Source organism: Anabas testudineus, chromosome 14, assembly GCF_900324465.2.
Source record: "Anabas testudineus chromosome 14, fAnaTes1.2, whole genome shotgun sequence".
In the NCBI taxonomy this organism is placed as follows: domain Eukaryota; kingdom Metazoa; phylum Chordata; class Actinopteri; order Anabantiformes; family Anabantidae; genus Anabas; species Anabas testudineus.
In genome coordinates, this window is record NC_046623.1 from 7,474,640 (window position 1) to 7,502,269 (window position 27,630).

The window sequence follows — 27,630 nt, forward strand, 5'->3', positions numbered from 1 at the left end:
TTGTTTGTATCATCTGAAATGTGTTTTAGCTCACGTTCATATTGAGCGTACAGATAAACAGCCGAGGAAGCTTCTGGTGTTAGCCTGAGATTAGACGGGGTGTAAAGGCTCAGTTCTAAAACCAACTTTAAATCCACAGTACGTCTCAATCTTGAAATAGAGAACAGGTTTTTAAAACAATAATAAATAAAAGCAGCTGACCTTTAGCCCCTAGTAGGAGTCAAGCAATCCTAAATATCTCAAAATGTCATCATTCATTAGACTCTCCCTGTCTTAACTTCCTACTGACTGCACTTTTATGGCCACATACTACACTATGGGTGTGTTTCTACTCATTCTACAATTAGGGCTGCGTGCCGAACATCAACACGTTTACTTGTCTGGCACTTGCACAGTGTGGATAGTTTTTGGGCTGCAGTCCACATCGACGCTCATCAAATTGGGATGTGACAAAAAAATTAACATCACATAATAACAAGTGCGTGTATGAACTGGCCCTTAAAACATCATACAGGCTTAAATCAGACATTTTAGGCTCAAGCTATAACTTAGATTAGATGTCATTAGTGTAGAATGTAGGATAATACTGTATGTTAGGTTTTCAGGTGGAGACTGACAACACAGCGCAGTGGTACCAGATGAAGCTCTCGACCAAATTTGAATTCAGAGACATGGAGAAGCCATCTGACAAACCAGAGCTGAATCTGAAATCTGTATTCATTCTAATTTGTACCACACATTGACAATGAGGAGCTTTCTAAAGCTTGCATCTTGAAGTGAATTCTAGTATGGGAATCCACTGCATGGGGCACAAACATGCCAACATCTTCTCAGCTCTACAGCTCTGCAGCCACAAGATGGAGTCATATCATCAAGTCTGACTCCCTGCACAAAGGGAAGCAGATAATGTGAGGAAAGTATTCCTCCAAAAGAGTGCAGTCACTCATGACCGATATGCTGTGAATAATTAATGTTTTTCACAGTCACCTGAACCGTTGCAGAAATACTACAGCTTCTAGTTACTAAAGCAGCAGTGTTTATGCATTTAATGCGTATAGTGTAGAATAAGCCTGTTCATTAGGAAGATGTTTCAGGGACAGTCATAATAAGTTGAGTTTAGTTGTTACTTGTATGAGATACAGAGAGGAAACAGTAGATATACAATGTAATCATGCCATTGCTGTGTTTGTTTATCAATCTGTCAATCAGAGAAATAGTTTGAAACACACCAACACAATATTTCACAATGGAAAGTGTAGATAATAATAGCCTGTCTACCATGTTATCAGATGGGAGAAGGGTAAAGTGGGGCTTTTCAATAAGTGTCATTGGCCCTCTCCTTTAATTTAACATAATACTGAAACATTGAAGTAACACAGTGATTAGCCTGATATTCTTAATTCTTTCAATCCCACTGTTGTAATAATATAACTCCTACTTAAAGCAGCTTTGTGGCTTTGTAAATAGTTTTAGTCACAAAACACACTTTTAACTATGAAGTTTTGACAGTCGCACATTGACATTGATGATTGGAGATACAGTACTATTAAACACACAGTACTATTAAACACACACACAAGTATCACAAGAAGGCTGGGGACAATTTTACAAGATTTCATTTATTAACTATTTTACAGTTCACATAAGGCCTTCATTTTTAAACACTATTCTCAGTCAGATTTCATGGTTTGCTCTTGGTGCTCAGTACATAACTTTCATGTTTTAGCTATTTCGCTTTAGTATTTGTCTTGTTCTCACACTAATTTCATGTTTTAAAACAAGAAGAGGCTTTCATCCATCTCCCTTGGTGTGTTTTTTTTTTAAATCATGCACTAAACTTGAGTGGCCTTGAACCATTCACAAAAATTGTAAAAATGGACTTTCAATCATTGAAATACACACTAGAAATGTTTTCTACCATTGACTAAAGGGTGGCGTTCCCCAACATACAAATAAACAACCATTATAGAGTAGTATGCACTCAGTTTAGCTAATTGAACGACAGATTTGCCAAGTTTGTGTCAGAAGTCAAGTGATGCAGTAAGATTATATACTCCCAGTTTTATAATGGGGCTGCTGCTTGTCGCCCCATTATAGTCAGTCCCATTATATGTCAGTCTTAAAACTCTGAGCAGTATGAGAAGAGCCCTCAGTTTAGTCTGATGAACACATAAAATGACTGACTTCCAACAGCACTGCAATTCCAAAAGTACCAGAAATGACAATCCCAAATAGTACAACCAGTGATCCAACAAGTCTGGTTGTTGTTGCAACCAGGAACTATACCAGTCATCTGGTCATCAAAACTTGTAAACCTTTATTTTTCTTTTCTTTTTACTAGGTCTCACTGAAAAGACAGAACTTCCTCTCTAATGTTTAATGGTTAAAATGATCAGGTCTTCATTTATTTCATTTCAGTGCTACTGCTGAAAATGTGCCGTTTCTTGTTTTTTGTTTTTTCTTGTTTTTTTTTTTTTATAATTTATGAAAAGGGAGCATAATATACCAGCACAAAACTAATTCACTAGAGCAGGTAAACGGCTGTTGGTGCTTCCTGAATGTGTCTCATTCACAAATATTGAACTTCTACAGGTTGTTGTATTGTAAAGCAGGACAAGCAGTAACAGTGCGTTGAGAATACTAAACCTTCGGAGTTAAAGGTCCTTAATATTAGATGAATACAAAGAGCTTGGTTTGATAGACAGCCACAGCAACACATCCAGCAACCTATCATGTTTCAAGCATTTGGTTTCCATGGATGTGAGATGGCAATGTAGAGTCGTGTTATGGTATGACTAGGTTACACATTCGAAAAATGGCAAAAATTTCTCCTTCATTTGACTGATCGCTGATATCATAATGGTCTAATTAAACCAAACGTTCCTAAACATCCACTCTGATTAACCAACAGCTACACAGAAGACAAACTCTAAAAGAAAACTATTTTTCAAATGGCTGGATGAATGAGGGATATGAGCAGATTCAGATTTCCCATTAACCTAAAACCGGACCTCTGGATCCACTTACAGAACTTAAGTTTTTACAAAAGGATCTTGTTTCACAAGCCTGCACAGATGCCACACTTCACCACTAAACAATTTGGACAATTCATCGGTGTGGCATTTCTTCAGATTCAACACTACACTATCAAAAAGTGCTTCAGATACGTTTGTGGATACAAAAACAAGTTTGATGTAAACAAAGTTTGATCTGCCAGAGCTCTGTAGAGGCAATGGGTATGGCTGTTTGAGCTGTGAAATTAAAAACACAAGAAAACAGCATGTCAACAACAACAACAACAACAACAACAAAAAAAAAACCCTTTTGAGGGGAAAAACAACAGTGATCATTAAAGTGCATCCCTGGATGTGTACCCACCTCTTCCCTTCCCTTCCCTCCCCATGCTGACCCCTCAAGTAGAGCCAATGACAGAAACCCCAAAGGCAGACAGAGGAACCTCTGTTATATGGAGCAAATTGCTGCCCAATGGACTCACAGAGGAACATAAATCCAGTGGCAGTACTTTCATGAGAAATAAAAACTAAAACAGTTTCACACAGATAAAAACACGGTGTTCACAAATCATTTCTTCCAGCTTGGCATAGAGGTTTCTATTTCTTGGTAGTGTAGGATAAGTGGTGACTGCTGACAGAAGGGAGGCTTGCTATGACAGTGACCTCTATCCTCCACTTCGGCCCCGACGTCAAATCCAGGCGATAGGGGCTCAGACAGCAGAGGAAGAGTGACTGCTGGTTGCCTGCCATGATGTACACGAGTATTGACACAAATGGCAGGTTGGGGAAAGTTTCTCAGACAGGTCCCATGTCCGCTCTTCATAACATCAGTTGTCCATGATCAAAATGTAGTGTGCAAGTGCACTTTTGTTTTTTAGTGCGTGTTGGTGATAAGGTCCAGCATCATCATGGGCACACTTGGTTTCATTTCATTGTCTCTCACAGTGTCTCTTGTTCAGCAGGAGAATGGTGGGAGTGGGGGTGCTGGTGGAGGGGAGGCAGCAGCGACTGCAGGGGAGACTGGGGTGTGGTGGGCGGGGACTGCTGCAGGGGGCTGAAGTGTGTAGTGGTGTGGGAAGGAGAGGAGCGGTAACATGAGTAGGCAGAGCTCCCACTGAAGGTGGTGGTGGGTGAGGCAGGGAGGCCTGCGAGGCCAGTGGGGGAGTCGAGGAGGGGCTGGTTGTAAAAGAAGAATGCACACTGGTGGATGAAGGTTTCGATGATTGTCTGGTAGGTGCGTGTGGCCGTCAGGGCATCCATAGTAGAGAAGTCTGGCCTCATGAGGGTGGGCCAGAAACAGATGGACAAGTTTTCACTGGTCATCAAGTTCACCCTGTTCAGCTGGCTCACCCTAGGAAAAACACACAGTCAGACATCAATGCATTCATTCCCATCATACAGTGCAGAAGAAAAACACACAGGAGACCACCAAAATCTATGGAAGTGATTTAAACGGTAGACACAGAGCTTACTTGTGTAAGTGAGTCACCACATATTTGAAAACATCATAATTCTCCCTGGAGAACTTCCTCAGGACATCCTTCATGGTGTACAGCCTCTGTTCTCTGTCATTGATTTCTGCACATAGAAAGGTTACCATAAAACTGAAATCACTGCACACAGTAATACGAAACCAAAGTGTCTCGATACACTACTATGAACATTATTCTTGTCAACATTAAAACTGGGTAAAGCTCGTCGGCCAAATCCTTCCCTACCCTCTTCCCTCCTACAGAAATAATCTTTTATGTTCTCATAAAGACCCTCCCAGCCCAGCAGTGTTTGCTTACTGAAAGCATCCAATAGGTCCACCTGCAGGGCACAAGGCACCAGGGGCTCAGGCAGCTCAGCAAAGAAGCTTTTGAGGGCTCCAGCCACAGTGTTTATGGAGAAGTCTTTCTCCACTAGGTCTAATCCGTGGTCTACAGAAGGAGAATGAGGACATTAAATGGATCGCAGAAAATACGCCCGTCAACAGTAGCCGTCATCTAAACCAAACAATCAGTTGCATGTCACTTTCCTTTGGTAACTGTTTATGTTTTGATTAGACAGCTGCGTAATTACATGCCAAACAGCTGGTTCAAACAAGTCAGATGAGCAACTCACCCTGTTCAAACTGCCTCTGCATGCTTTCCATCTCTGACTTGTTCCCACTTACACGATACAAACCCTCTGTATTCAGGCCTGAAGAAAAAAACAGAGCGCAGCAGAGAGAAAGGGGAAGATGCAGGGGGGCACAGTGGGAAACAAGCAAAGCACAAACACTTCATTAGCCCCGCTGCAAACAGACATAACAATACAGATGCTGGCAGTTTCTGAAGGAGTACTTAACTGAATAAATGCTTATACTACTGTCACATCACACTTCGTAGTCATGAACAGGTGCACTGATTTAGGAGATCTAGTAATAAGCATGTTTAGGTGACTAATCAATGAATAACATTCATTTTGTTAAAGGTTTTTACTGATAAACAGTCACTGTCTGTATTTCTCAGAATAAAACTTAGTTAGTAGTAGCAGTAGACATCATGAGGACCAAACTCAGTTGCATTTCATTTTACCTTGGTAACTGTTTGTGTTTTGATTAGACATATTACATAGCGAACAGAACACAACATGGATAGTTAAGAAAAAAAAAAAAGGACCTGTTGTCTCAATGAAGCGGACACACTTCTCGATGAAGAGTGGGATTGGTCTGTCTGGTGATACCACATTCACTAAGGGGACCCCAAAATAATTGCTCTCCAGGGGCTTGGGGATAGCTGGACGTGGCTTTGTTCTTGTTTTCTGCAAAGATAGAGGACAATTGTATTAAGTAAATTAAAGTCATCTACTATTTCTGCACAAAAAGAAAAAAATATTGTTAATACATACCTTGGCTGTTCGTCGCAGGCTCTTCAGAATGTTTCTCTTTTTTGGGTCTTCACTTTCCTCATTAACAAGACTTTCGCCTTTCAGGGTCCCAAAATCATCTTCCTTCGACTTTGTAAGAGCACCCATCTCATCATCGCTTCCTATGAAGCTTGTGCGAAAACTGCTGAACTTGCCAAGCCGCTTAGAGCGATCACGGTAAAGACGAGGTTTCACCCCCACTGCTGAGAACTTCCTCCTTCGCTCCAGAGAGCTGCTGTCTGCTTCACTATCTGAGCCATTTCCATTAGAGTGCATCCTGTTGGAGTTGCGGATGGTGATAATTTTGCCTTGTGTGCTGTCATGTGGCACTGAGTAGATGATCTCTTCGTTGCTAGGGCGGGGTTTCGAAACCGCATCCATGGGTTCAGCATAGTCTGAGGGATCGTAGCCCACATCCCCACCAGGAACCCAGGTAACAGCCGAGGGTAAGGAGCGACGATGTCCTAGTGTATCAATATATGGGTTACGGCTCACTTTCCGGAAGTCAAAAGTGACACCTGGTTTGACTCTCACTTGGGGGTGTACTTTGTTGTTGAGTTTGTTCTCAAAGTCTCTGATATCGGAGATGACAGAGATGTCACTGGAATCTAAATCAGGCAGATTATAGCCCCCGCTATGAGACATAAGTGTGCCATCATAGTATGGTGGTGATGGATCTACATCATCTTCTGAATCAAGGTACATGGTGACAGGACTGGGAGAACTGCAGCGCGGTGAGTACACATTTTCATTGGTGCAAGCTTCAGCAACATTATCATACATGTGTGTAGCCTCCACAATGTTGCGTTTCTCTACCACTTCCATCAGAAAAGAATGGAACATTTCTATCCTGTGCAGACCTCCCACCACCCCTCCAGATCCACAAACTAGACTATTGAATCGACCCTCAATTTCATGGGCTAGCTCCTCCCCCTGGATCAGCTGTTCACAGGCAAAGTCACTGTCAGTAAGCTCTGCCTGGCTATCTCCTACTGCCAACAGCTGAATTGGGATAATGTCCTGAACCTCACACAAGAATGCACACAAGGTCTCCAGGGAGGCTTTTCGGGAGACCGAGTACACAGCCATGTATCCGTGTACTAACCTGCTCTTCCGCAAAGTGAAGGAGGCATGATAAGAGAGCAGAGACAGCTCAATAGCCAGCTTATGTCCACCAACTGTTTGCTCCAGCAATACAGAGGTGCCACAATTGGACATGGGCCTGCAGTGCTGATGCATTAGGAAAGGGGACAGGAGCTGCTCAATGTCATAAGAGTCCCCACACATTAAGCACATGACAATGCGAAGGTCTGCCTCTGTGACCGCCTGATGAGGAGAGTCTCTGAGACCTGGTGGCTCAGGGAGGAGAGGAGGGGAGCTGCTACTAAAGGATGTGCTCCTCCTAATGTCCAAAAGACCCCTCAGCACTTGGTTGATTTGAGTCTCATTAACATTATGACCATAGCCTACACCAGGGGAGGCAGGGTCTAAAAAGCTACACTGCAGTCTCCTTGCAACCTGCTGTCCCTGTGTAATTAGGTTTAAGGCAGTTTCTCGACCTATATCCACATATGATCCTACACCTCTTTTAGTGACTAAAAGCAGTGATGTTGGCAATTGTGCTAGCTGGCTGTCCTTTCGACCTAGAGTGGACTCTCTAATTCGCTCAAGGCTTTCAACCACATAGGAAAGGGACTCTTTTGAATTATACAGACACAGGCATCCATGAGGGGTGAAAGTGGGGGTGTGAAAGGAATTTACTGGAAGACGTACATTTCCCTCAATGGGGCGTAGTGTCAATTCATACATCTTCCCGTCTAATACGTACCAGTCATCATTTGTGCAGAGAGCCCTAATCTCATTGGCAAATTCTCTGGCCAGCCCATCCTTCCCTAGTATGACAAGGTTAATTCTGTCAGCCTTTGTGTCCCCAAAATGAGCTTTCACATCAAAAAAGGGGTAACATGTAGGAAAACGTGAAGCTAAGAGTTGTTCAATCTTGGAATCTACGCAGTGAGGACTGCTAGGGCAGGTCTCCTTGGTAGGATGATATACAAAATGGATATGCTTCAATACCAGAGCATCTCTTTCAGCTGGAAGCTTTTGCAGTGCCTTGAACCTCTGTTCTTCCCCTAAAACCTCCTGAATTGCTCCCATCTTCTCTTTACTTGGTTTGGCATCCACCTCAAGCTCATAAAAAAGCTCAGAGTACTCCAGTAAGAGCTCCTGGAAATCTTCTTTAGCACGGTCAATAATCTCCTTCTGATGGCGGTTGTACAAGTCCAAGTACTCTGGCTCTTCAAGCCACTGGTAGAACTCTTCATTCATGATAAAGCTGCGTGCCTCCTCCCAAGGTTTACCAGGTGTGACAAAGGGAGAGGACGCTAGCTTGTGTTTAAACTCCAGCCTCATCTCAGCCCGTCTACACTCATTACGTAGATGTTCCAGGTGGGCATTAAAAATGCCTTCTGCTTCAGCAGTCTCCAGTAGGTCTGAAGGGATTCGCTCATCTTCCATGTTATCAATGTGAGATGTATCCTCCCATGGTGAATCCTCAAGAACAACAAACCAGTGCCCAAAGTGCTGCTTGGACTCTAGGACCTTCTGTACCCCGGACCAACTCAGCTGATCTATCTCATCCAGATCAGGCACCAGAGAACTAAGTGCTAAAGGAAGAGTGCTCAAGTATATTTTGCGACGCCTCTCAATATGTTCCTGCTTCAGACGGTAGACATGCTGTTGAAAAAGCTTTTTGCACTTAGCTGTTCCCTCCAAGAAGACATATTCTTTGTACTCCGGGGAGTTATTTATCTGTCGACTGGTGTTTAACCAGGTTTCATTATGATTCTTTACCTTACAGTTGATAAGCCATTCATAGCGATCCTTGGCAGAAGCTATTTGCTGACTCTGCAGCTTGAGGGCTTCAAAATAAGGGATGATCTTGGGTTTGCCCCTGCTCTTATCAATAAGTTGAACCAAAGTGAGGAAGGCGAGGTCAACATTTATATTTGAGCGTGCAGATGTCTCAACTACTGGTAGACTCTTTTTTGTGATAGCAAAGGTGTGTGCATCTTTAATGTAGCGTTCCACTCCTTCATCACATTTGGTGAGGACCAGCACAATGGGCTTCTTAGTCTTGCTTAGTTGACCATAGAGGTTTGTGACAAATTTAAGTTGATCATCAAAGTTGCGATTCATGCCCCGGCTGACATCAACGCAGAGCAGGAAGCCGTCCACCTGCAGCTTACCCTCAGGCATTTGTTTTTGCTCAAAGTCTTGCTCCAGACCCAGCTGATCTGTACAGAAGTACATGAGCTTCTCTGCTGAAGCAAGCTTGGTTGCAGCTGCCCGTTTGATATAGGGCTGCATAGCAGTGCTACGGTGTGGCTGAAATGTCTGGTCATCAATGAATTCAGTTTGTTCCACAACATGCATTCTGCACTCAGGCCCCTCCTCCAGAACCCGTGATACCTCTCCCCAAAAAAGAAAGTGATCATTATTAACCACTCTGCCCCCAAAGTCACTTGTGCTCAACACCGATGTGTGGTCCAAGTAGAAATCATCAGCACTAGGTCGCACAAACCTATTACACAAGCAGGATTTACCAACCCCACATTGCCCCTTCTCTTTCTCTGTTCCTGACAAACCCACCACAATAAGGTTGTAAATAGGTGATCGGGCATCTTGCTTTTTCGCCATCATAGCCTGCTGACGCTCATCCTGCCATAAACAGGCACTGTATAAAGGAGTTCACTTGAATGTTTGTCCATAAAGTTGCTGATCCACAAGGGAGATCAGATCTTGCTTTCTTCTTCTGCTGGGCTTTGACTTAAGGGAAAGCAGTGCAGTAGTAGGAGCAGAGCGTTGTATCATTTAGTCCTTATTTGAATCAGATCCTGTCAGAGACACAAAAAGGAACCAGACAAATTAGACAATCAGAAGTTTGAATTAAAAAGGGGGGGGGGAAAGGACATTTAGAAAACCAGCAAGTGGCAAATGCCATAGCCTTAACATATTAATCAACTATGATAAAATAAAAAACAAAGAAAAATCATTCTTAAAACATGATACTTGTGGCAGTGATGTTATCAATATTATTTATGGTTAGAGAGGCAACATTTACTGAATTATGTGCCAATTTCTTTTGCCAACTGATAACCAGTGTGACTTTATTCTGAGTTCAACTGCTTGTGGTTCAATCCCTCTCCATGATCATGTCTATGGCCTTGATCATATGTCAAGTCTATTGTTTGTCAAACTCAGTAAATATAATATGTTCAATATATATTCAATTACCATGTTAATATAATTACTGTACACACAAAATCATTAAGGATAATGAAATCAAAGAACACTAAAAACTTCCCAACACATTTTCCTTGAATTCAGATTGTTTGTCCTGTAAGGAAACTCAAAAAGTATTCAACTTACCATCACAGAAAACCAAGATAGTAAATATTCACATGAGAAACTAGATCAGTGAATTATTTGGCTTTAAATATTTCTTCACTTTAAATATTCCTTTACTGAAATAATTGCCAATTAATCATTAATGAGCCTCTAGCTTTGATCCACTTACGGCAAGATAAAATGAACCAGGATCAACATGATAATATTAATCCCAGGAGAAAACATATTGGGAGTGGCACTCTTTAAATGACAATGTCAGCTGATCAGTGAGTGGGGTGACAGGGATAAAAATGACTATGCTGTGGCCACCTCAGTCTCCATTTTTTTAGCCTTACTAAAAAAGACTAACACCTTTTCAAATTAAATCCTGTAGCATCATTACCATCTCCTAAGAAAAAAAAACGCACATTGGATGAAAAACTTAATTTAAATGATACATGGCAAAAAGCACTTAAATTGGTCATCCTGTTTAAATACTAAGCGGTAACACTGATCATATCACTGATTGATGCCTAAGTATTATAGCACTGCAATTCTGTTAATGATGCAATTCAATGTCAGCTCATAATAATTTCAATAAAACTGCAACATTTTCACATAAGAATTTTACTTATGTGCAATATGGTTCAATTGCGCCAGTCATCATGCCAAAAAAAATGAATCCCAGGCTTAGAATGAAACAAATAACCTGTCACATGAAGTGGCCACACAGAAAGAAGCAGCTCTGGCTGGGTCAAAAGCAAGTATGGGCAGTCCACAGCGTTCAGCTGAGCTAGGCCTGACATCCAAATGAGCAGACAAGTTCTTTAGAAATAAAACAACAACCACACGGTCCTTTCCTGCAACATCAGATACACAGTTTACTGAAGTGTAGATTTAAGCCGTTTCATCTACATGAACTCAATTGATTGGATATGATTTTGCTCATGTTACAAGTTCTGCAAAGGATTAACAGTTAACACGGGCTTTAAGGGTGAACAGAGAGGGGCTGACCACGCCAGGCCTGCTGTCTACATAATGAAATTGCAGAGCCGAAATCAGGGATTGCCTACCTCCTGCACACCGACAGAGGCTGTTTAAAGGGAATGCGTTTGCCCAGCTGTCTAGGGTGTAGCACTGCACACAATCACCAGGAAACAGCCCATAAAGAAGAAGAGGAGAGCGCATGTAGGGGTATACATACCATTGCATTTCTCCCTTTCTCCTCTTGCATCTGTCAGGCCGGCGCTTGCCGCAGCCCTCGCCGCCTGATGTGCATGAGCATAAAGCCGCAGAACGCACTACGGGTCGCTCCCCATTCACGGACAACACTGATAATGCTGCAACTTGTGCGATGGGGTCATTTTCATCTAAACATCCATCACCCACGTCTAGATTCCCGTCTCGTTTGGCTTCGCTGTTTTTTTTTTAGTTTGCAATTAAATGCCGGGATGGTAGAAATAAATATCCCAAATAATCGAACAATGCAGTCCTGCTCCTTCAAAGCGGGGTTGTTGTTTTTTTTTTTTTTTTGGCTCCTGAGAAATTCAGGCGCACAAGTGAAAGCTCAGCCGTGTTCGTCTCGGCTCACCACGTTGCTTTTCCAATAATTATTCTGTCCATTGTTGTGCCCACATAATGCTGGGCCGGCCGCGCACACGACACGACGGCGAGTTTGCGGCGATCGCGGCGATGTTTCGTCTCAAATATGCTTCCTGCTGCAACAGACACTGCTCATGTCCTGGTCAATTTCAGAGCAGACTGCCTGTGTGGAAGTGGGATTTCTGTCAGCTTTCCGATAATGGCGGCGGCCCTCCTCCCCGGACCTAGTTCTCCTCTTCTTTTCTTTAGGAAAAGGGAGCTGTGGAGACAGAGGCAGCGGAGAGAGGGACTCACCCAGCGGCGCCCTCACACAACTGCAGCAGGTCGGCTCCCCGGCTCACCAGTACCAGTACACTACTACTGCTGCTGCTGCTGCTGCTGCCTGTGTCGGACTCGTTACTCTCAAGTAACGACGAGTTGTTCCTCAGCTTTCAGCCCATGTGTTAGATCGCTGTTGTTGTTCCGTGCTCGTCGAAGAGCGGCCATTTGTTACGGAAACACATTATCTTCAGTCCAGTTGAACCGAATAAACAACACTACTGCTGCTGCTGCTGCTGCTGCTGCTGCTGCTGCGCCCTTTCTGACAACCTGTACTCGTTACTGATCCACAGTTAACGTTACATCGAGCGGCTTTTTGTACAAGTAGCTGTGACAGAAAACTGTGATTTTTAGATAGAAACGTTTAACTTCACTAAACAAGCTGTTGTCACATGGGTTAGTTGCTGTTAATTAATTAAGATCACTGGTAAATTATCCACATGGTAACGTTACAACGCTAGTTAACTGTTCTGCTATTCAATTTCACAGCAGTTTTTAACTTACCAGCTACCGACGCTACTTTATTTATTGATTTTTTTTTTTCTACTACTCTGCACCGTAAAATGTTAAACTATTTTTTTGTATTAGCGTTAGCTTAGCCTCTTAATGCTAGTTGACAACTAACGGTGCTGACGTTAGTGCTGCGTTCAGGTCACGTCGGTGAAATGTTCGTAGTAACAGTTACTATGCTGCAGCTGAACGTGAAGCAATAGTTCCCATAGAAACGCGCTGGGAGCGCGCACGCACGCACGCTGGTGCCCAGTTTAGCTAACTTAGCTAACTAGCTGTGTTAACTACTAGTTACCAACTAAACACTTTTTAAACACTTTAAATTGCGACATATTTGTGGTTGTTAACATAAAAATGCAAACTAAGCTAAGTGTATAGAATATTAGGTTGCTGGGTGATTATAAAGTGTTTTTTAAATAAAGGTTAACTTTATAATAATAATAATAAAATGGTTGAAAAAAAGGTTTTGACCATTTATTATATATATATATATATATATATATATATATATATATATATATATATATATATTTTTTTTTTTTTTTTTTTTTTTTTTTTTTTTTAAGGGAAGTGAAAGCAATAATGTTGTGCAATAATTGTTTTACTGTTTCTTGTAACTCAAATATAACTAAAAATAGTATTATCAACCATTGACAGTAAATATGAGTGAGGCATCTTAAACAACTCAGAACATAACAGCCTTTATATTAATGTCCCAAAGTTTCAGTGAGCAAAAGGATTGGAACAGATCGTTTTAAAGTCAATTAAAGTCAATGCAACTTTTATATTTGATGTCAAATCCTGCATGCAGCTAATTCATAACGTGCATTTGCAGCACGATAAATAAAAAAGAGCAACGATTAGGTGTTATTGATGATCAATGTGTTCAATGTGTTTGACATTTTTTACACTCAACAAATATTTCAGTTATAAATAATATACAACATTATTGTTTCCTTGAAAACAAACATCCTTTTAAGGGAGCTGATAATAATGTGCCACTCATAAGCCAGCCTGGTGCAGCTCCTCTCCTCCATCTCTACCACAGCCTGGCATCAGTCATCGCCATCCTATCTGATTACTTTTGACAGACTATTAACTTTAGCGTTGCCGCCTCCTAGTGGATTTATAGATGATCAATCTACCACAATTCATTTTTTATCATCGTTGCAATAAAGCTTAATGCGGTCCTAGTTTTCTACTTTCTGTGAACAGTTGTCTTTTTTTTACTAAGTGTCTCTGCAGAGCTGTAATTGTATCCGTCTGCAGAGTCTCCGAGTGAGAGTGGATTTAGTGGAGACTTGCTGGCAAAAGAAGGACAGCCTGGAAATGGACAGCACTAAGTGATCTGCACCTGTAGTTGGAGCAGAAATTATAGCCAGCAAAAGATCGACACTGGGATATGGGAGAAAGTGAGACTGTTATAGACTGAGACTGTGATCAAGTAAGTATGTATGTGTTTATTATGTATTTGATCATTATTATAGCCTACAGTATTTCAGTTCAATTAAATAAAACTGTTGTGGGTGACATAGTGATGAGTATATTACTCGTCGACTACAGTAAGTAGAGTTGTTACTGTTCAGTAACATTATATGAAACATCCTGCATGCAGATAGGGATGTTGTTGTCCTTTTATAATCTTAGGCGATGAAAAATGTGTTTTGCGAGCGTTAGATATAGAATCCAACATTCCTGAGACATATTTTCCGTGAAGCAAATGTGTTGGCAAATCCCTTTCACAAAAAAACTGATCCAGTGAAAGCAAACAAGTCGAGTGTAATCTGTGTTACTGCCACCAGGCGGCGCCCTAACTCTTTCCAGAATTGATTAAATCTCAAAACAGGAGGTGACTGTGGGACAAGCTCATGCTTGTTGTCCTCATCATCCAGGGGAAATTATGTTTTTGGTCTCTGCTTCATCCTCGTGTTGACTGAAAACAGACTTAGGATTCAGACTACATCCCTCTCTAAATATGTGTTCCCTCTGTGTCTTTGTTTTTCAACGCCTGCAAAACACGTTCCTACAAATGTGTTCCAAGTGCTTGTTGAATTTACACCTTGATCATTTCATAAAGTTGCCAGTGGTGTGACAGGGATCTGGGGAATGGGGTGGGGTAACGGGGGTGAAGAAAATAGCAGATGGGTGCTGAGGGAGTTCAGCTGGACAATAGGGAAAAGCTGGGTGGTGATACAAAGTTCAGATATATCTTGGATAATTTCATGAGAGCAACAGCTGAAGCATGAATTATGGAACAAAAATGGGAAGGAAAGGCAAGAACTAGATACGGTAGGTGCTAAGAGAATGATATCTCATTTATTCCAACTTGTAACTTTCTGTGTGTGTGAGAGAGAGAGAGAGAGAGACAGGCAGAAAGTGAGTGGGAGAAGAGGAGAGAAACAGCCTATTTTCTACCCCACCCAAATAGGTTCATTCCTCTGTGATTCACTGCACCATAGAATTGGAAAATCTCAGCAAATTAAATACAGAATGAGAAAACACATTAGTCTCAAACGCTGTACACACGGTGTAGATCTCTGGATATCCTCTGGGTGCCACATGATCCCAAATAATTTTTGAGATTTTTCTGTAATTATCTAATCAAAGTCAGGCAGAGTGTGGTACAAAAAAAAAGAGAAGTAATAGCTGGGGGTATAGCTGAGATTTTCCTATGACACCGCTCCACTAGGTGGTGAGTAAGACGGTGTACTCCTAAGAGGAAGTTGGTTTAATTCCTCTCAGTCCTGCGATACTATTTTAACAGCTATTACACTTATGTGTAATAAAGTGTCAGATTCCAGTAGATGCCAGCATTTAAAATTCATTAGGGACACATTCAGAAAGGCATAGTTTGAATTAAAGTGCACCGAAAACAAATGCTCATGAATCCCGAACATCGGCTGAAAGCAGGAAACAGCTAGGAAGGAAATCCTTCTTACAGGAACCGCTACACAAAGATAGGAACACTGATTAAAAATAATAATAATAAACTCTGCTAAAAAGTAACGTGGCTTAGGTGAAGATGGACTTTACAGTCAAACTGTTTTTTGATTGACTTAAGTGTCCTTTTGATTCAGTAAGCTCTGTGCCAGGTGCTTCAGTGTGTTTTCCACATGCATGTGGCTGCACAGGACACATCATTGGTGCACTATAACATCAAGTCAGAAATGCTGCCAACAACCGTCTATTCTGTTCTTTATTCTATTCAGACTATTGGTCTTAATTTCTGGCTTCTCAGGATGTGCTAACTTTCAGATGTTTTTTTTTTTTTTTCAGCTTCTCAAACCAAAAATATAGCGCTGTCTGCAGTACATACGCAATCTCCAGGTCACATAACCTCTCAGAGTATTTCCTCACTTCCAAGTGCAACACAACAACACCCACCATTCTCCTGCTGTCAACCTGTCTGTGCCAACTAAATGATCAACTATCATCTCATTGTATGAGTTCCTTTTGATTCTTGTAATTCATACAAAATTGACCTGCAGCGTCTAATCCTTCAAGGTGATGCTGGTGAATCGAGAACAAACACTTGAGAGTGGAAGTGATGAGGTAACTGTTAGAAAAAAAACAGGATATAGAGGCTAAATAGAAAGTAAAGTTGTCAGGGTACAGAAGCTGGGTGGAGGAAAGAGCGAGAGACTTTTTACATCTGGGTAACATCATTCAGATTCCTTAGAGTTGGATATTCGATTATGCTGGCAAAGGGAAGGGAGCGAGGCGTAGAGACAGAGTGAGGGAAAATGGAGAGAGAGCCACAGATAGATAATGGGAAGGAAACCAGAGGAGGGTGCTGTTCGGGCTTATAAAGGATGTGGCCTTGACTGCACTCCTCCAAAAATGCCTAGAATGGTTGGAAATCTTCAAAGATAGAAACATAAGAGTACAATTTATATTATGTGACATTATTTCAGTGTTCAAAACAAAAATTACCATCATCAAAACCACCCACTCAGATCAATAGCAGACTTTCAGATAGATGGAAAGTTGTCATACGTTGATGCTGATGTAAGTGATTTCATCAACAGTGGAAAACAGAGACAGGCAGCCGTGCTGGTGAAACCCCATAACTCACATCCCATGTGAATCTGTCTCAGCTTGTGGTGGAGAAGGGAGGGAGCAAGCTAAATAGGGAGGGAGGGAAGGAAAGAAAGAATGTAGTGAGATCTCATCATGTGCTTTCTGTTTTTTCCTTTTCCTTTTTTTATAGTTGCACAGTGATTACATGTTTGTAGATTGGAGCTCTTAGCAAAATTTTCCAAGCCCTCTCGGCACTCTGTTTCTCTGGCTCCTTTTTTGTATTATCCTGCAGCATACTTTCCCTGACTTTTTTTTTTTTTTTTTTTTTACTCCAGTAGTGACGTGTAAGTGGAGTTCCTGCCCTTGTTTCATGCAGTATAGTTTAGAGGGAAAGAGAAGGGCTAATGGTGAGGCGGACATTTAGTTCGACCTGTCACAGTGAAGATGAATTGAAGGTATAAACAAGAGGAGCTGTTGGTGTTTTGGCCTGAGTGTGTGTGCTTTGTCCTCACAGGGGAGCCAGACAAGGAGGAGAAAAGACAGCAAGGCTTACAGAAAGTGTCCGACGTGCAGGAGAGCGAAGTGGATAAGTTACCTTATTCTGCTGCCTGAAGGCAAAGGTGGATGAGAAGTTAGAGTTGAGGAGTCTGACACAGGAGGAGGAGCACCAGCCTGGGGGGGGGAATCACCAGTTCAGCCTTCTTCCAGGAACAACAGGACAGGATGAGGTACCGGGGCAGGGTAAGATCCTCACTGCCATGATGCTGCTTGTTGTGTTTTCATGTTTAGTGCTGCACATTGAGTGGATTTAATAAGTGTGTACGTGTGCTACAGTAAAGCCCAAGATCCGATCCTCCACCTCACTGCTTCACTCATGGTGGGAAAAGCAAAACAGAACAATGAGTCACTTGGAGACATTTTTTTCATGAGTATGAGTCAGTGTGTGTTTTGCTTTTTGCATAAGCTTTAACAAGCAGTCCAAAAAAGCATAAACTGTGAAACTTTCCACCAAATCCATTACTGGCACCATCAGCAGTAGGGAGCCAGCTGTGGTACCAGAGCAGCTCGCGTTGGGACAGAGTAGTCGGGCGAGCCTTATAAGGAAGACAATCCGAAAGGAGTCGGCCTAGTAGAGCTTAGTCATGGGGCCTGGAGCCAAGTCCTACTGTTAGGTTAGTTTTCTTGCTGGTTGTCACTGCAGCTGTACCTTCAAACCTGCAGTTTTCACTGGAGCTCACAGGTACAGATCCTGCATTAAGCACTCAAGTAGTGCTGAGAGAAGTCAGCTCAGCCTCACTGCTACAACAGGCAAGCTGCAGGTCAGTCCACTGACAACAAAGCTGCAAGAATTACACCCACGTAGAGCGCTACCTGTAGTGTCTCCAAAAAAAAAAAAAAAAAGTATTTTAACACCGTTTAAGACTCGTGTTAAACTTTGGGAGTTACGCAACTCTGAGGAAAAAGTAAAAAATGGAGCTCATGACTGTCGAGTGACAGAAAACAATGTTTGCTTTGTTTTTGAGTTATACATGATAACAGTGTTTTTTTTATTCGGAAATCCCAGTATGTATGAGTGCAGAAAGGTATTTGATGTCATAGATAAGTAGAAAAACCAATAAGTATCATAAAGTCACGTTTAGGTGCTGTAGATACTTTTTTAAGGTGGATGCTGTCAGCGCAGCACAGTCTGTTGTAGATCTTATTTGTGGTGTAGTTCTTGTAGTGCTGGTCAGCGTCATCTACTGCACCTTGAAAGGTCGATGTGCTGAAAACATAAAGGTGTTATCAAAGGAAACATGTAAACTGTAAAATTCTTCTGCATCTCTTTAACACATTAACTGAATTTTACTGTATCTGTCAAACAGTTATGCAAACTGTTGTATTTGGCCGGAGCTGCAACTTGCGTCACTCACACTTCAAACACTGGAGATATAATTGTATGTTTGTACTACTAATTTCATTCTTGCCTCATGGCTATCATAACTTCACGTACAAATTTCTTACAGACCAGATATGCCAACTTTCACATAATCCCAGTGTAGGGAAAGATGTTGACGCAGAGTGTAGAAACCTTTAGTGGCATCCACTGAACGCCTGCCCCAAACCTGACCCTAACAGGGGTTTGCTGTATCCTTTGGAAAATCTGACTGCGATCTGTAATAACTATCTGTGGGACACCCACCTGCAAGAGTAGGAGAACAATACTCGAAGGTGAAACATTGAGGAGGGACTGGAATGGACGTGCACAGTGACTTTCCTTTGCTCTTGCTTCTTGGCTATCTTCCACTGTTGTTCTCTTGTTTTTTTAAGGATTTTCCTGCACCCAGCGTTCAGAGATAATGACCTTTTGCAGGCATTAACGGGCCAAATGAGACCCTCGAGAGTCTTTTGGTATTCAAGACATACAAAAGTCCTGTGGAAGTCTAGCTCCTTTGTTCCACTTTCTGCATGTTTTTGTATGAATGTACAAAGGAAAACCACAGGGCTTCTCTCATAAACGCATCATTGACACTAAAGATAGAGTGCAGCTGGGTGCGCCGGGAAGAAATTTATTGATTACACACTGCTCTGTGTGTTTGGATATTTACAGTCAGTAAGTATTGAGAACTCACATTATTATCTCTATGTGTGCATGTGGTTGTGTTTGTTAGATCGTTATTTAGGCCGTATCTATCACAGTGAAGTTGACATGTACACACATTTTCCTAGCTGCGCGACTTAAACCCTGTCTAGTGATATAGAGCTGTGTGTACTGTACATACATCAGAACACTTTATTGCCTAGCAGAGGAGTCTATCCTGTCTGTTTGTCATTTGAATTCCTTAAATGTCTTCATCGCTTTAATCTTGGCAAGGCTTAGTAAAACTGTTCTCAGACTTGTTTTGGTGCTGTGTGCAGCATGGCCGGTCATGAGACATTAGTTTTGACATTATGAAGATATTTGTGAAATCCACTTTGTCTGTTTTCATAAATAGATTCTGACTTGTAATGTGTGGCAATAATTGTAATACTGAGTGGCAGATGTTAATTCTTTCACAACTGGATGCATGTAGAGTTCATCGGGGGAATGGCTAATAGCCCTTGTGTGCCCCTTGCTGGTCATCACGGTAACTACATCAACTGGGGTGTTAACGAGATTAATACAAATCATGTTTCCTCTTTAGTTTTATATATGAAGTGATTAATCGACCCAGAATTTACATTCATTCATTCATTCCCTCAAATGTTTTGCTATTGAAAACAGCTCGAACCACAGTAGCACAACCTTTGCAAGACTGCTGAACTATATCAGCTTCATATTTGTAACACTTTGTGAAGTTTCTCTCCTGCTGTCTCTCTGCAGGAGGTGGATGTGGAGGGAAGAGTGCGCTTAGTGATGGAGAGTGCCCTGACTGCCCGGGACAGGGTTGGGGTGCAGGACTTTGTCTTGCTGGAAAATTACAACAGTGAGGCCGCCTTCATCGAGAACCTGCGGCGACGCTTCAGAGAAAATCTCATCTATGTAATAAAGCTTATTTTTCCTCATATGTTCCAAAACATTATAGTCAGTGTGGTGAGGCATATTTCAATGTGTCATCTCTTCTTCTAACATTTTGGCTCAGACTTATATTGGATCCGTGCTGGTGTCAGTGAACCCTTACAAAGAGCTGGAGATTTACTCCAAGCAGCAGATGGAGCGTTACCGAGGGGTCAGCTTCTATGAAATATCGCCTCACATGTGAGTCACTTCCTTGTCCTCAGCCTTTTTTTTTTTTTTCAAACTCCTCAGATGTCAAATGCCATGATAACAATTATCTAAAACCTAGAGTTATTCTGTGTTGAATTATTAAAGTAGTTCTCAGATTTTTGCAGCTGCATTCATACAGTAGATGATATAATATATATGTTATATTATATTTATTGGTAAATGAGCGTGTTATATTCATTTTGTGACATTTACACGTAAACAAATCAAATGAACAGGTTATTTTACAGTTTAGTTTTACTTGATTTGTTATGCATGTACTGGTGTATTTCCATTGTATTCCACCACAGTCAGTTCGTTTTCTCCCTCAGCTACGCTGTGTCAGACAACACTTACCGGGCCATGCGGACTGAGAGGAAGGACCAGTGTATTCTCATATCAGGTGAGAGTGGTGCAGGTAAAACTGAGGCCTCCAAGAAGATCCTCCTCTACTACGCAGTCACTTGCCCTGCTAATGATCACATGGCTGCCCTCGGTGACCGCCTGCTGCAGTCAAACCCTGTTCTTGAGGTATTTGGCACTTCAGACTAATTTTCTCATCATATTGTTGCTCTTTTTTTGGCACCGCCTCTAATTTTGTGGCTTTTTTGCTGGATGCAGGCATTCGGCAACGCCAAAACACTGAGGAATGACAACTCCAGCCGCTTTGGGAAATACATGGATGTTCAGTTTGACTTCAGGGTAAACACGCCCTTCTGCTTCTTTAGAGAAAACACATGCACTTTAACCTCCAGAATGCTGAAGCTTTGTTTGACCATTGCTCTCTGCTCACACCTCACCTTAGGGGGCACCAGTAGGCGGTCACATTCTGAACTATCTGCTGGAAAAGTCACGAGTAGTACACCAGAATCACGGTGAGAGGAACTTCCACATCTTCTATCAGCTTCTGGATGGAGGTGATGATGACCTGCTTAACACACTGGGCCTGGACAGAAACCCTCAGAACTACAACTACCTGGTCAAGGTGTGCATGGTCTGACAAATTGTTTGTTTCAAAGTGAAGTCTATGCAGTTGTTTGTTAAATGTATTATTATTTTTTTCTTAGGGTAACTGTCCCAGAGTCAGCTCCATTAGTGACAAGAACAATTGGAAAGTCGTGATGAAGGCCCTCTCTGTTATTGGCTTCACTGAAGCAGAAGTGCAGGTCGAAGGCTTCTTTATTTGCATCAACTTGCTGCATCAAACATGTTAAATATAAATGTTATTTTTGTAGTTCATTAATAAATGTATTCTCAGTGACTCCTGTTTAGACATTAATTTGGTTTTAAACATCACTATTTCATATGTGAGATTGTTGTTTACTGTATTTCTTTTGTCTGACCTCAGAAATTGCTGAATGTCATCGCCAGTGTTCTCCATCTGGGAAACGCTCAGTTTGGAGAAGGGGAGGAAGGAGAAACTTATATCACCACTGAGACCCAGATAGCAAATGTGGCGAAGGTCAGAACAGTCCCACTGGTATTACTGGATGTTCAAATATGCACAAAGAGCTGCAAAAAGGCATCGCTGAGAACAGATGTGTTGTTGTTTTGCAGCTGCTGGGTGTTGATGGCTCAGCCCTCACGGAGGCACTCACTCATAAGAAACTCACTGCCAAAGGAGAGGAGGTGACAGTCTTTTCATCTTTCTCTGTGAATAGTTAGTTGATTTCAGAATCTCAGGTTGCACACGTGTCTTTTCATTGCAGATGATCAGCCCACTAAGTTTTGAGCAGGCGATGTCCGCCCGCGACGCCTTAGCCAAGGCCGTGTATGGTCGGACCTTCACTTGGTTGGTGGAAAAGCTCAACCAGTCGTTGGCTCTGAGGGTGCAGTAACAGCTCTGCTAACATTTACAAATTGTTATATTATGGAGTTGTGTTTTGCCACCTCACTTCTTGACATGACTTGATTTGTTGTGCAGGATGAAATCCACCACAGCAGTAAGGGGGGCTCAGTTATAGGACTTCTAGATATCTATGGCTTTGAAGTCCTACAGCACAACAGGTATGAGTTACTTTTTTTTGTCAAATCTTAATCTGCCTTTCTGAACATTATATATCACTCTAGTATGTTTGACCTCATACTTCTTCCTACAGTTTTGAGCAGTTCTGCATCAACTACTGCAACGAGAAACTCCAGCAGCTTTTCATTGAGCTCACCCTTAGATCCGAGCAGGAGGAGTATGAGACAGAAGGAATTGCAGTGAGTTCCTTTATTGAATGGTTGTCAAAACAAAGAGGCTTGATGTATTTATTCATCTTCATATTTCCATGCTAACACAACACTGTTTCCTTCCAAATGTCTCCGTCTAATTTCAGTGGGAGACGGTGCAGTACTTTGACAACAAGATCATATGTGACCTGATAGAGGAGAAGCACAAAGGCATCATCTCCATTCTGGTGTGCACTTCAACAGCTAGTTTGCATGTTTGTCTTAGGAAATGGTGCTGTCTTGCTAATGTAAGTCTGAGTCCATGTAGGTAAACAGGGCTGTCTTTCAGGATGAGGAGTGTCTGAGACCTGGAGAGGCCTGTGATATCTCCTTTTTGGAGAAGTTGGAGGACAGGCTGGGTGGCCATCCTCATTTTGTCACGTAAGCATCATGTCACGTCATGAGATACATCTCAGAAACTCTTCTGAATACAGCTTCTTATACTCTTATGTGTATTTCAGTCACAAGTTGGCGAATGGAAAAACTCGCAGGGTAATGAGTAGAGAGGAGTTCAGGCTGTTACATTATGCCGGAGAGGTCAACTACAATGTCAATGGTAATCATTAGGCGATATCTATTCATGCATTAATTCTTCTGTAAGAAGCGACAGATATTACAGAACAACACACTGATTCTTTAATAAAATGTTTTTGTATAATTTTATCACATAGGTTTCCTAGACAAGAACAATGACTCACTGAGCAGGAACCTGAAAGAGGTGAGAATAATAAAGAGCTTTAGAAACCCCTGTGCCTCTTGCCTTTGCCTGATTTGGGAAAAGGGCATACCGTGTTCTAATGTGGTGATGTGGTTTGGTGTATATTCAGGTCATGTGCCAGTCAGAGAACCAGATCCTGAGCTACTGCTTCCGCAGAGAGGAAGTGATAGACCAGAAACGCTCAGAAATGGTGAGAATTGTTCCTGTGTACTTTCTCCGTCTTTCACTCTCTCTTTGACTCTTGAAGACCGACACTCAAACACCAAACTACAGAGAATTTCCCAACATTAATGGTTTCTTATTTCTCCTTCAGGCTGCCAGTCAGTTTAAAAACAGCCTGATGAAACTAATGGAGATCCTCATGTCCAAAGAGCCGTCTTATGTGCGATGTATCAAACCCAATGATGCCAAGCAGCCAGGTACACTTTTATAATAAGTTTATAATAAGTTGTGTTTTACAGTTCTACCCTTCTCAAATACCAGTGTACAAAATTGTGGAATCTAAAAAAATACTGGAATAACTGTAAGTACAAACTTACTGCCTTTGTTTGTTACAATAACACACTAATATTACATTTAAAATGTAATATAGACAGTACAGTGTATTGAATACTTTAAAATTCAATTTATGGGAGTGTTTCATTCTTAAAACTGGGGCCAAATGACTAACATGAGGAGAGGCACTGTATAATGAGTGCTAAATATTAAACTAGAAACATCACAGTAGCACAACAGCTGATTGTTTTATTTAGAACAGTATTCAAATTACTCAAAGAAAACAGGCTTTAGTGGCATTTGTCAACACTTTGTGTCACCACTGCACTGAAATCCTGACTGAATTGACAAAGACACAGCTGCATTGTGACTTTTGTGATATAATTAAGGAGCCATCGTTCATTAAACACATCTGTTCATGTCCAGTACATGTTCTGTATATTATAGCATGTGCACCCTCACTTCTCCCTGTAGGAAAGTTTGATGAAGTTCTGGTCAGACACCAGGTGAAGTACCTGGGCCTGATGGAAAACCTGAGAGTCAGGAGGGCTGGCTTTGCCTATCGGCGTCGCTTTGAAGCCTTTCTACAGAGGTACCTGAACTCTCTCTGAATGTTTTACAGCCTCAGTGTTAATTATGATCATACCACTGTATTCGGTTTCCTTCATTCGGTTTCCTTCATTGCAATCATTCACATATAGGTATAAGCCACTGTGCCCGGAGACGTGGCCCAACTGGCATGGTAGACTGGTAGATGGTGTGTCCACGCTAGTCAACCACCTGGGCTACAAACCAGAAGAGTACAAACTGGGAAGGTAATGTGTTGCTAAAAAGAGAGGACAAGAGGACACGATTCACCAATACTGTCATAATTTATCATAGGTCCAACAACACGGGATGTGATTATGCCACTTGGTGGTGATCCCATTTTTTTTTGTCTGTTTTCTACAGATCGAAAATCTTCATCCGTTTCCCCAAAACTCTCTTCACCACTGAGGACATGCTCGAAGCAAAAAGGCCAGACATAGGTCAGTAAGAGTGGTGACTGAAATGAAATGGAAGCTAAAGGTTAAAGATGTCACAAATGATAATTAGGTTATTGTATAATGTGTTGGATTGCAACATATTGTCATCATTCACATTATATATATATATATTTAAGGACTTTGGTTATCTTATGAGAACACAACATGACATTTTAATACACAAAATACGTAATCAGTGGATTTCATTTTATCCATCTTTAATATCTTTTTGTCCAGCTTTGACCCTGCAGACATCATGGAGAGGCTACAGGGAGAGATCCAAGTATCAGCGCATCAGACATGCAGGTCAGAGCACATCCCACTGTTCATAGAGCAGGTCAAATTTATATTTACTTGACTTTTCCAACATTTCTATTCAGGCCTACATTGATAGTCTGTGTCATGAAACTACTCTACAGTAAGCTGGGGATGTTACTTGATGTTACTCTATGCATGTATGTCTATAAATAGTGATAGTGATCCAGTCTGGGTGGCGAGGGATGAAAGCCCGCCGGAGGGCAAAGAGGCGTCGACAGGCTGCCGACTTAATACGCAGGTGCTTGAATGTTACTTTTTTTACTGTTGTATTCTTACGTCTGTGTCTATTCTTACTTCTGCGTTTTGCATGGGTAGTAAAATCCCTAACTTGTGTCTTTCTTCTCTTTCATCAGATTCATAAAGGGCTTCATCTATCGTCATGAGGAATACTGCCTTGAGAATGAGTATTTCCTGGATCACGTGCGCTACTCTTTCCTCAAGAATCTACGTAAAAACCTGCCGCAGAATGTTTTGGACAAAAGCTGGCCGACACCTCCTCCCTCCCTCGTTGAGGTGCACACAGAAAGTTCCTCTGTTGACTGACATACTGTAGCTATTTACAGATAAAAGTCTGATTATATACAAGGAAAATATCTGTGGCGTTAATAAAGCAAACTCTACATGGTGCTTCACAGGCTTCTGAGCACCTGCGGACGCTGAACATGAGAAACATGGTCATGAAGTATTGTAGGAGGGTCCAGCCTGAATGGAAGAAGCAGGTACACTGACTAGAGTAGACATGGCCTTACATGCTATTTAAACAAAAAAAGAAATAAATCTGCAAATTGGTCTTCCTTGATGTTTGTCTTTCTTCTAGATGATGCAGAAGGTTGTAGCCAGTGAGATCTTCAAGGATCAGAAAGACAGCTACCCTCATAGTGTTGGCAGGCTGTTTTTGGACTCGAGGCTTGGTACGTGTTCATACATGCATTCCCCGTTACCCCTGTGCATGCAGACAGTACAGACTGATCAATGACAATAACAGGTTGTTTTCCTGTTGCCCTTTGCAGAACGTGAGCAGATCAATCTCAAAGTCGTCCAGACCCTCGGCAATGACAAAGTGCAGGTGGGACTGAATCTTTATTTTTAACATAATTATGATAATGACAATGATGAATGGTGGCTTGTAGTAATATGTAACCTTGTGCTTCTCAGTATGGTATTTCAGTCGTAAAGTATGACAGAAGGGGTTTCAAGCCTCGCCCCCGCCAGCTGCTCCTCACTAACACCTTTGCTGTGCTGGTGGACAGGACCAAGATCAAGCAGAGGATCGACTACGCAGCTTTGAGAGGTGAAAAACAATCCTAGGTTACTTTGCCTACTTTCACAGACATATCCTTGGCAACTATGTGGAGATCAGTAGTTTTAATTTTTAACAGATATTGAAGCAGTTATTATTTTGTCACATCTTTTTTCCTATCTAAAACGCTTCTAATGAACACATTGTGATTGTTATGTCAAGTTATTCCAAGTCATTCAGAGCCAGCCTGTCTCTTTAAACAGGTATCTCTGTGAGCTCCCTCAGCGATGGGATGTTTGTCCTGCACATGCCCAGTGAGGACAATAAGCAGAAGGTACAGCAGGACACAGCGGTCATGACGTGAGTTAAATATCCACCTGTACAGTTACTTTAAACCCAGCTGTGTCTCCCTCAGGGTGATGTTGTTCTGCACTGCGACCACGTGATTGAGCTGGTGACTAAACTAGCCATGATGGCGAACAAGACCAGCTACGTCAACGTCAACCCGGGCAGGTAAGTCCCACGGAAAAAGCCCGGCACTTCTCATGTTCTTCTCATGTTTTATTTCTTACTTCCTGTGTTGCGTACAGCATTAGGTTTGCTGTAGCACGAGGCAAGGAAGGAATCGTTGATTTCGTCAGGGGTTCAGAGTTGAAGGTGACCAAAGGCAAGCGAGGACATCTGCTTGTGGTGAGTTAGCAGCTGTTTTGGTGTCATGTGAGGAGTCTGCAGGAAAGGTTTTTTTTTTTCTTTTTGATTAAAAACCCAAAAAAATAATTCAACCAGCTGACTATGTTCAATCTGACTTCACTCCGCAGACTGCCCCACGGATCAGCACCACATGAAGAAACAGTTACCAGAAACTAGGCTAACATCAATCCTTTTAGCCACCTGGAGGACTGCCACTTGCTATTTGTCAGTTTGCAGGACAAGACGATACCACAAGCAAACACATGTTCAACAGAAGGAAGATCCCAAATTGAGTCATGTATGCCGTCATTATTACAAGAACGCCCTCGATATTGCAGTAGTAACTGATCATTTTTTTTAGTTCGAAAATCAAAACACAGCCATCATAGTTTCAAATGCTTTGTCTCTTTATTGTCAGTCCTGCAAAAATATATTTATCTATCAAAAATATGCCTTCTGTA

General features: G+C 41.8%; 2 protein-coding genes across 2 annotated transcripts; one reads left to right on the plus strand and one right to left on the minus strand.

Moving 5' to 3' along the window:
- Positions 1–1,599: 1,599 nt before the first annotated feature.
- Positions 1,600–12,693, minus strand: arhgap35b (Rho GTPase activating protein 35b). The gene is made up of 7 exons (XM_026371463.1): positions 11,500–12,693; positions 5,889–9,802; positions 5,660–5,801; positions 5,121–5,198; positions 4,805–4,936; positions 4,487–4,592; positions 1,600–4,365 (listed from the first exon to the last, which is right to left on the minus strand). The coding sequence occupies exons 2-7, from the start codon at positions 9,606–9,608 to the stop codon at positions 3,954–3,956; spliced, it is 4,590 nt and encodes a 1,529-aa protein (XP_026227248.1). The 5' UTR covers positions 9,609–9,802; positions 11,500–12,693; the 3' UTR covers positions 1,600–3,953.
- A 6,276-nt stretch (positions 12,694–18,969) lies between these two features.
- On the plus strand, positions 18,970–27,515 carry myo1ca (myosin Ic, paralog a). Its single transcript, XM_026372367.1, has 32 exons — positions 18,970–19,338; positions 20,089–20,247; positions 20,348–20,463; positions 20,802–21,000; positions 21,091–21,171; positions 21,275–21,454; positions 21,537–21,635; positions 21,818–21,931; positions 22,027–22,098; positions 22,179–22,298; positions 22,394–22,476; positions 22,569–22,674; positions 22,791–22,871; positions 22,973–23,064; positions 23,145–23,239; positions 23,355–23,401; positions 23,511–23,591; positions 23,715–23,820; positions 24,371–24,488; positions 24,598–24,711; positions 24,848–24,924; positions 25,159–25,227; positions 25,393–25,477; positions 25,593–25,752; positions 25,875–25,958; positions 26,057–26,150; positions 26,250–26,305; positions 26,395–26,530; positions 26,743–26,813; positions 26,895–26,992; positions 27,070–27,169; positions 27,298–27,515. Exons 2-32 carry the CDS (start codon positions 20,122–20,124, stop codon positions 27,322–27,324), a joined length of 3,087 nt encoding a protein of 1,028 aa, XP_026228152.1. The 5' UTR covers positions 18,970–19,338; positions 20,089–20,121; the 3' UTR covers positions 27,325–27,515.
- Positions 27,516–27,630: the final 115 nt, after the last annotated feature.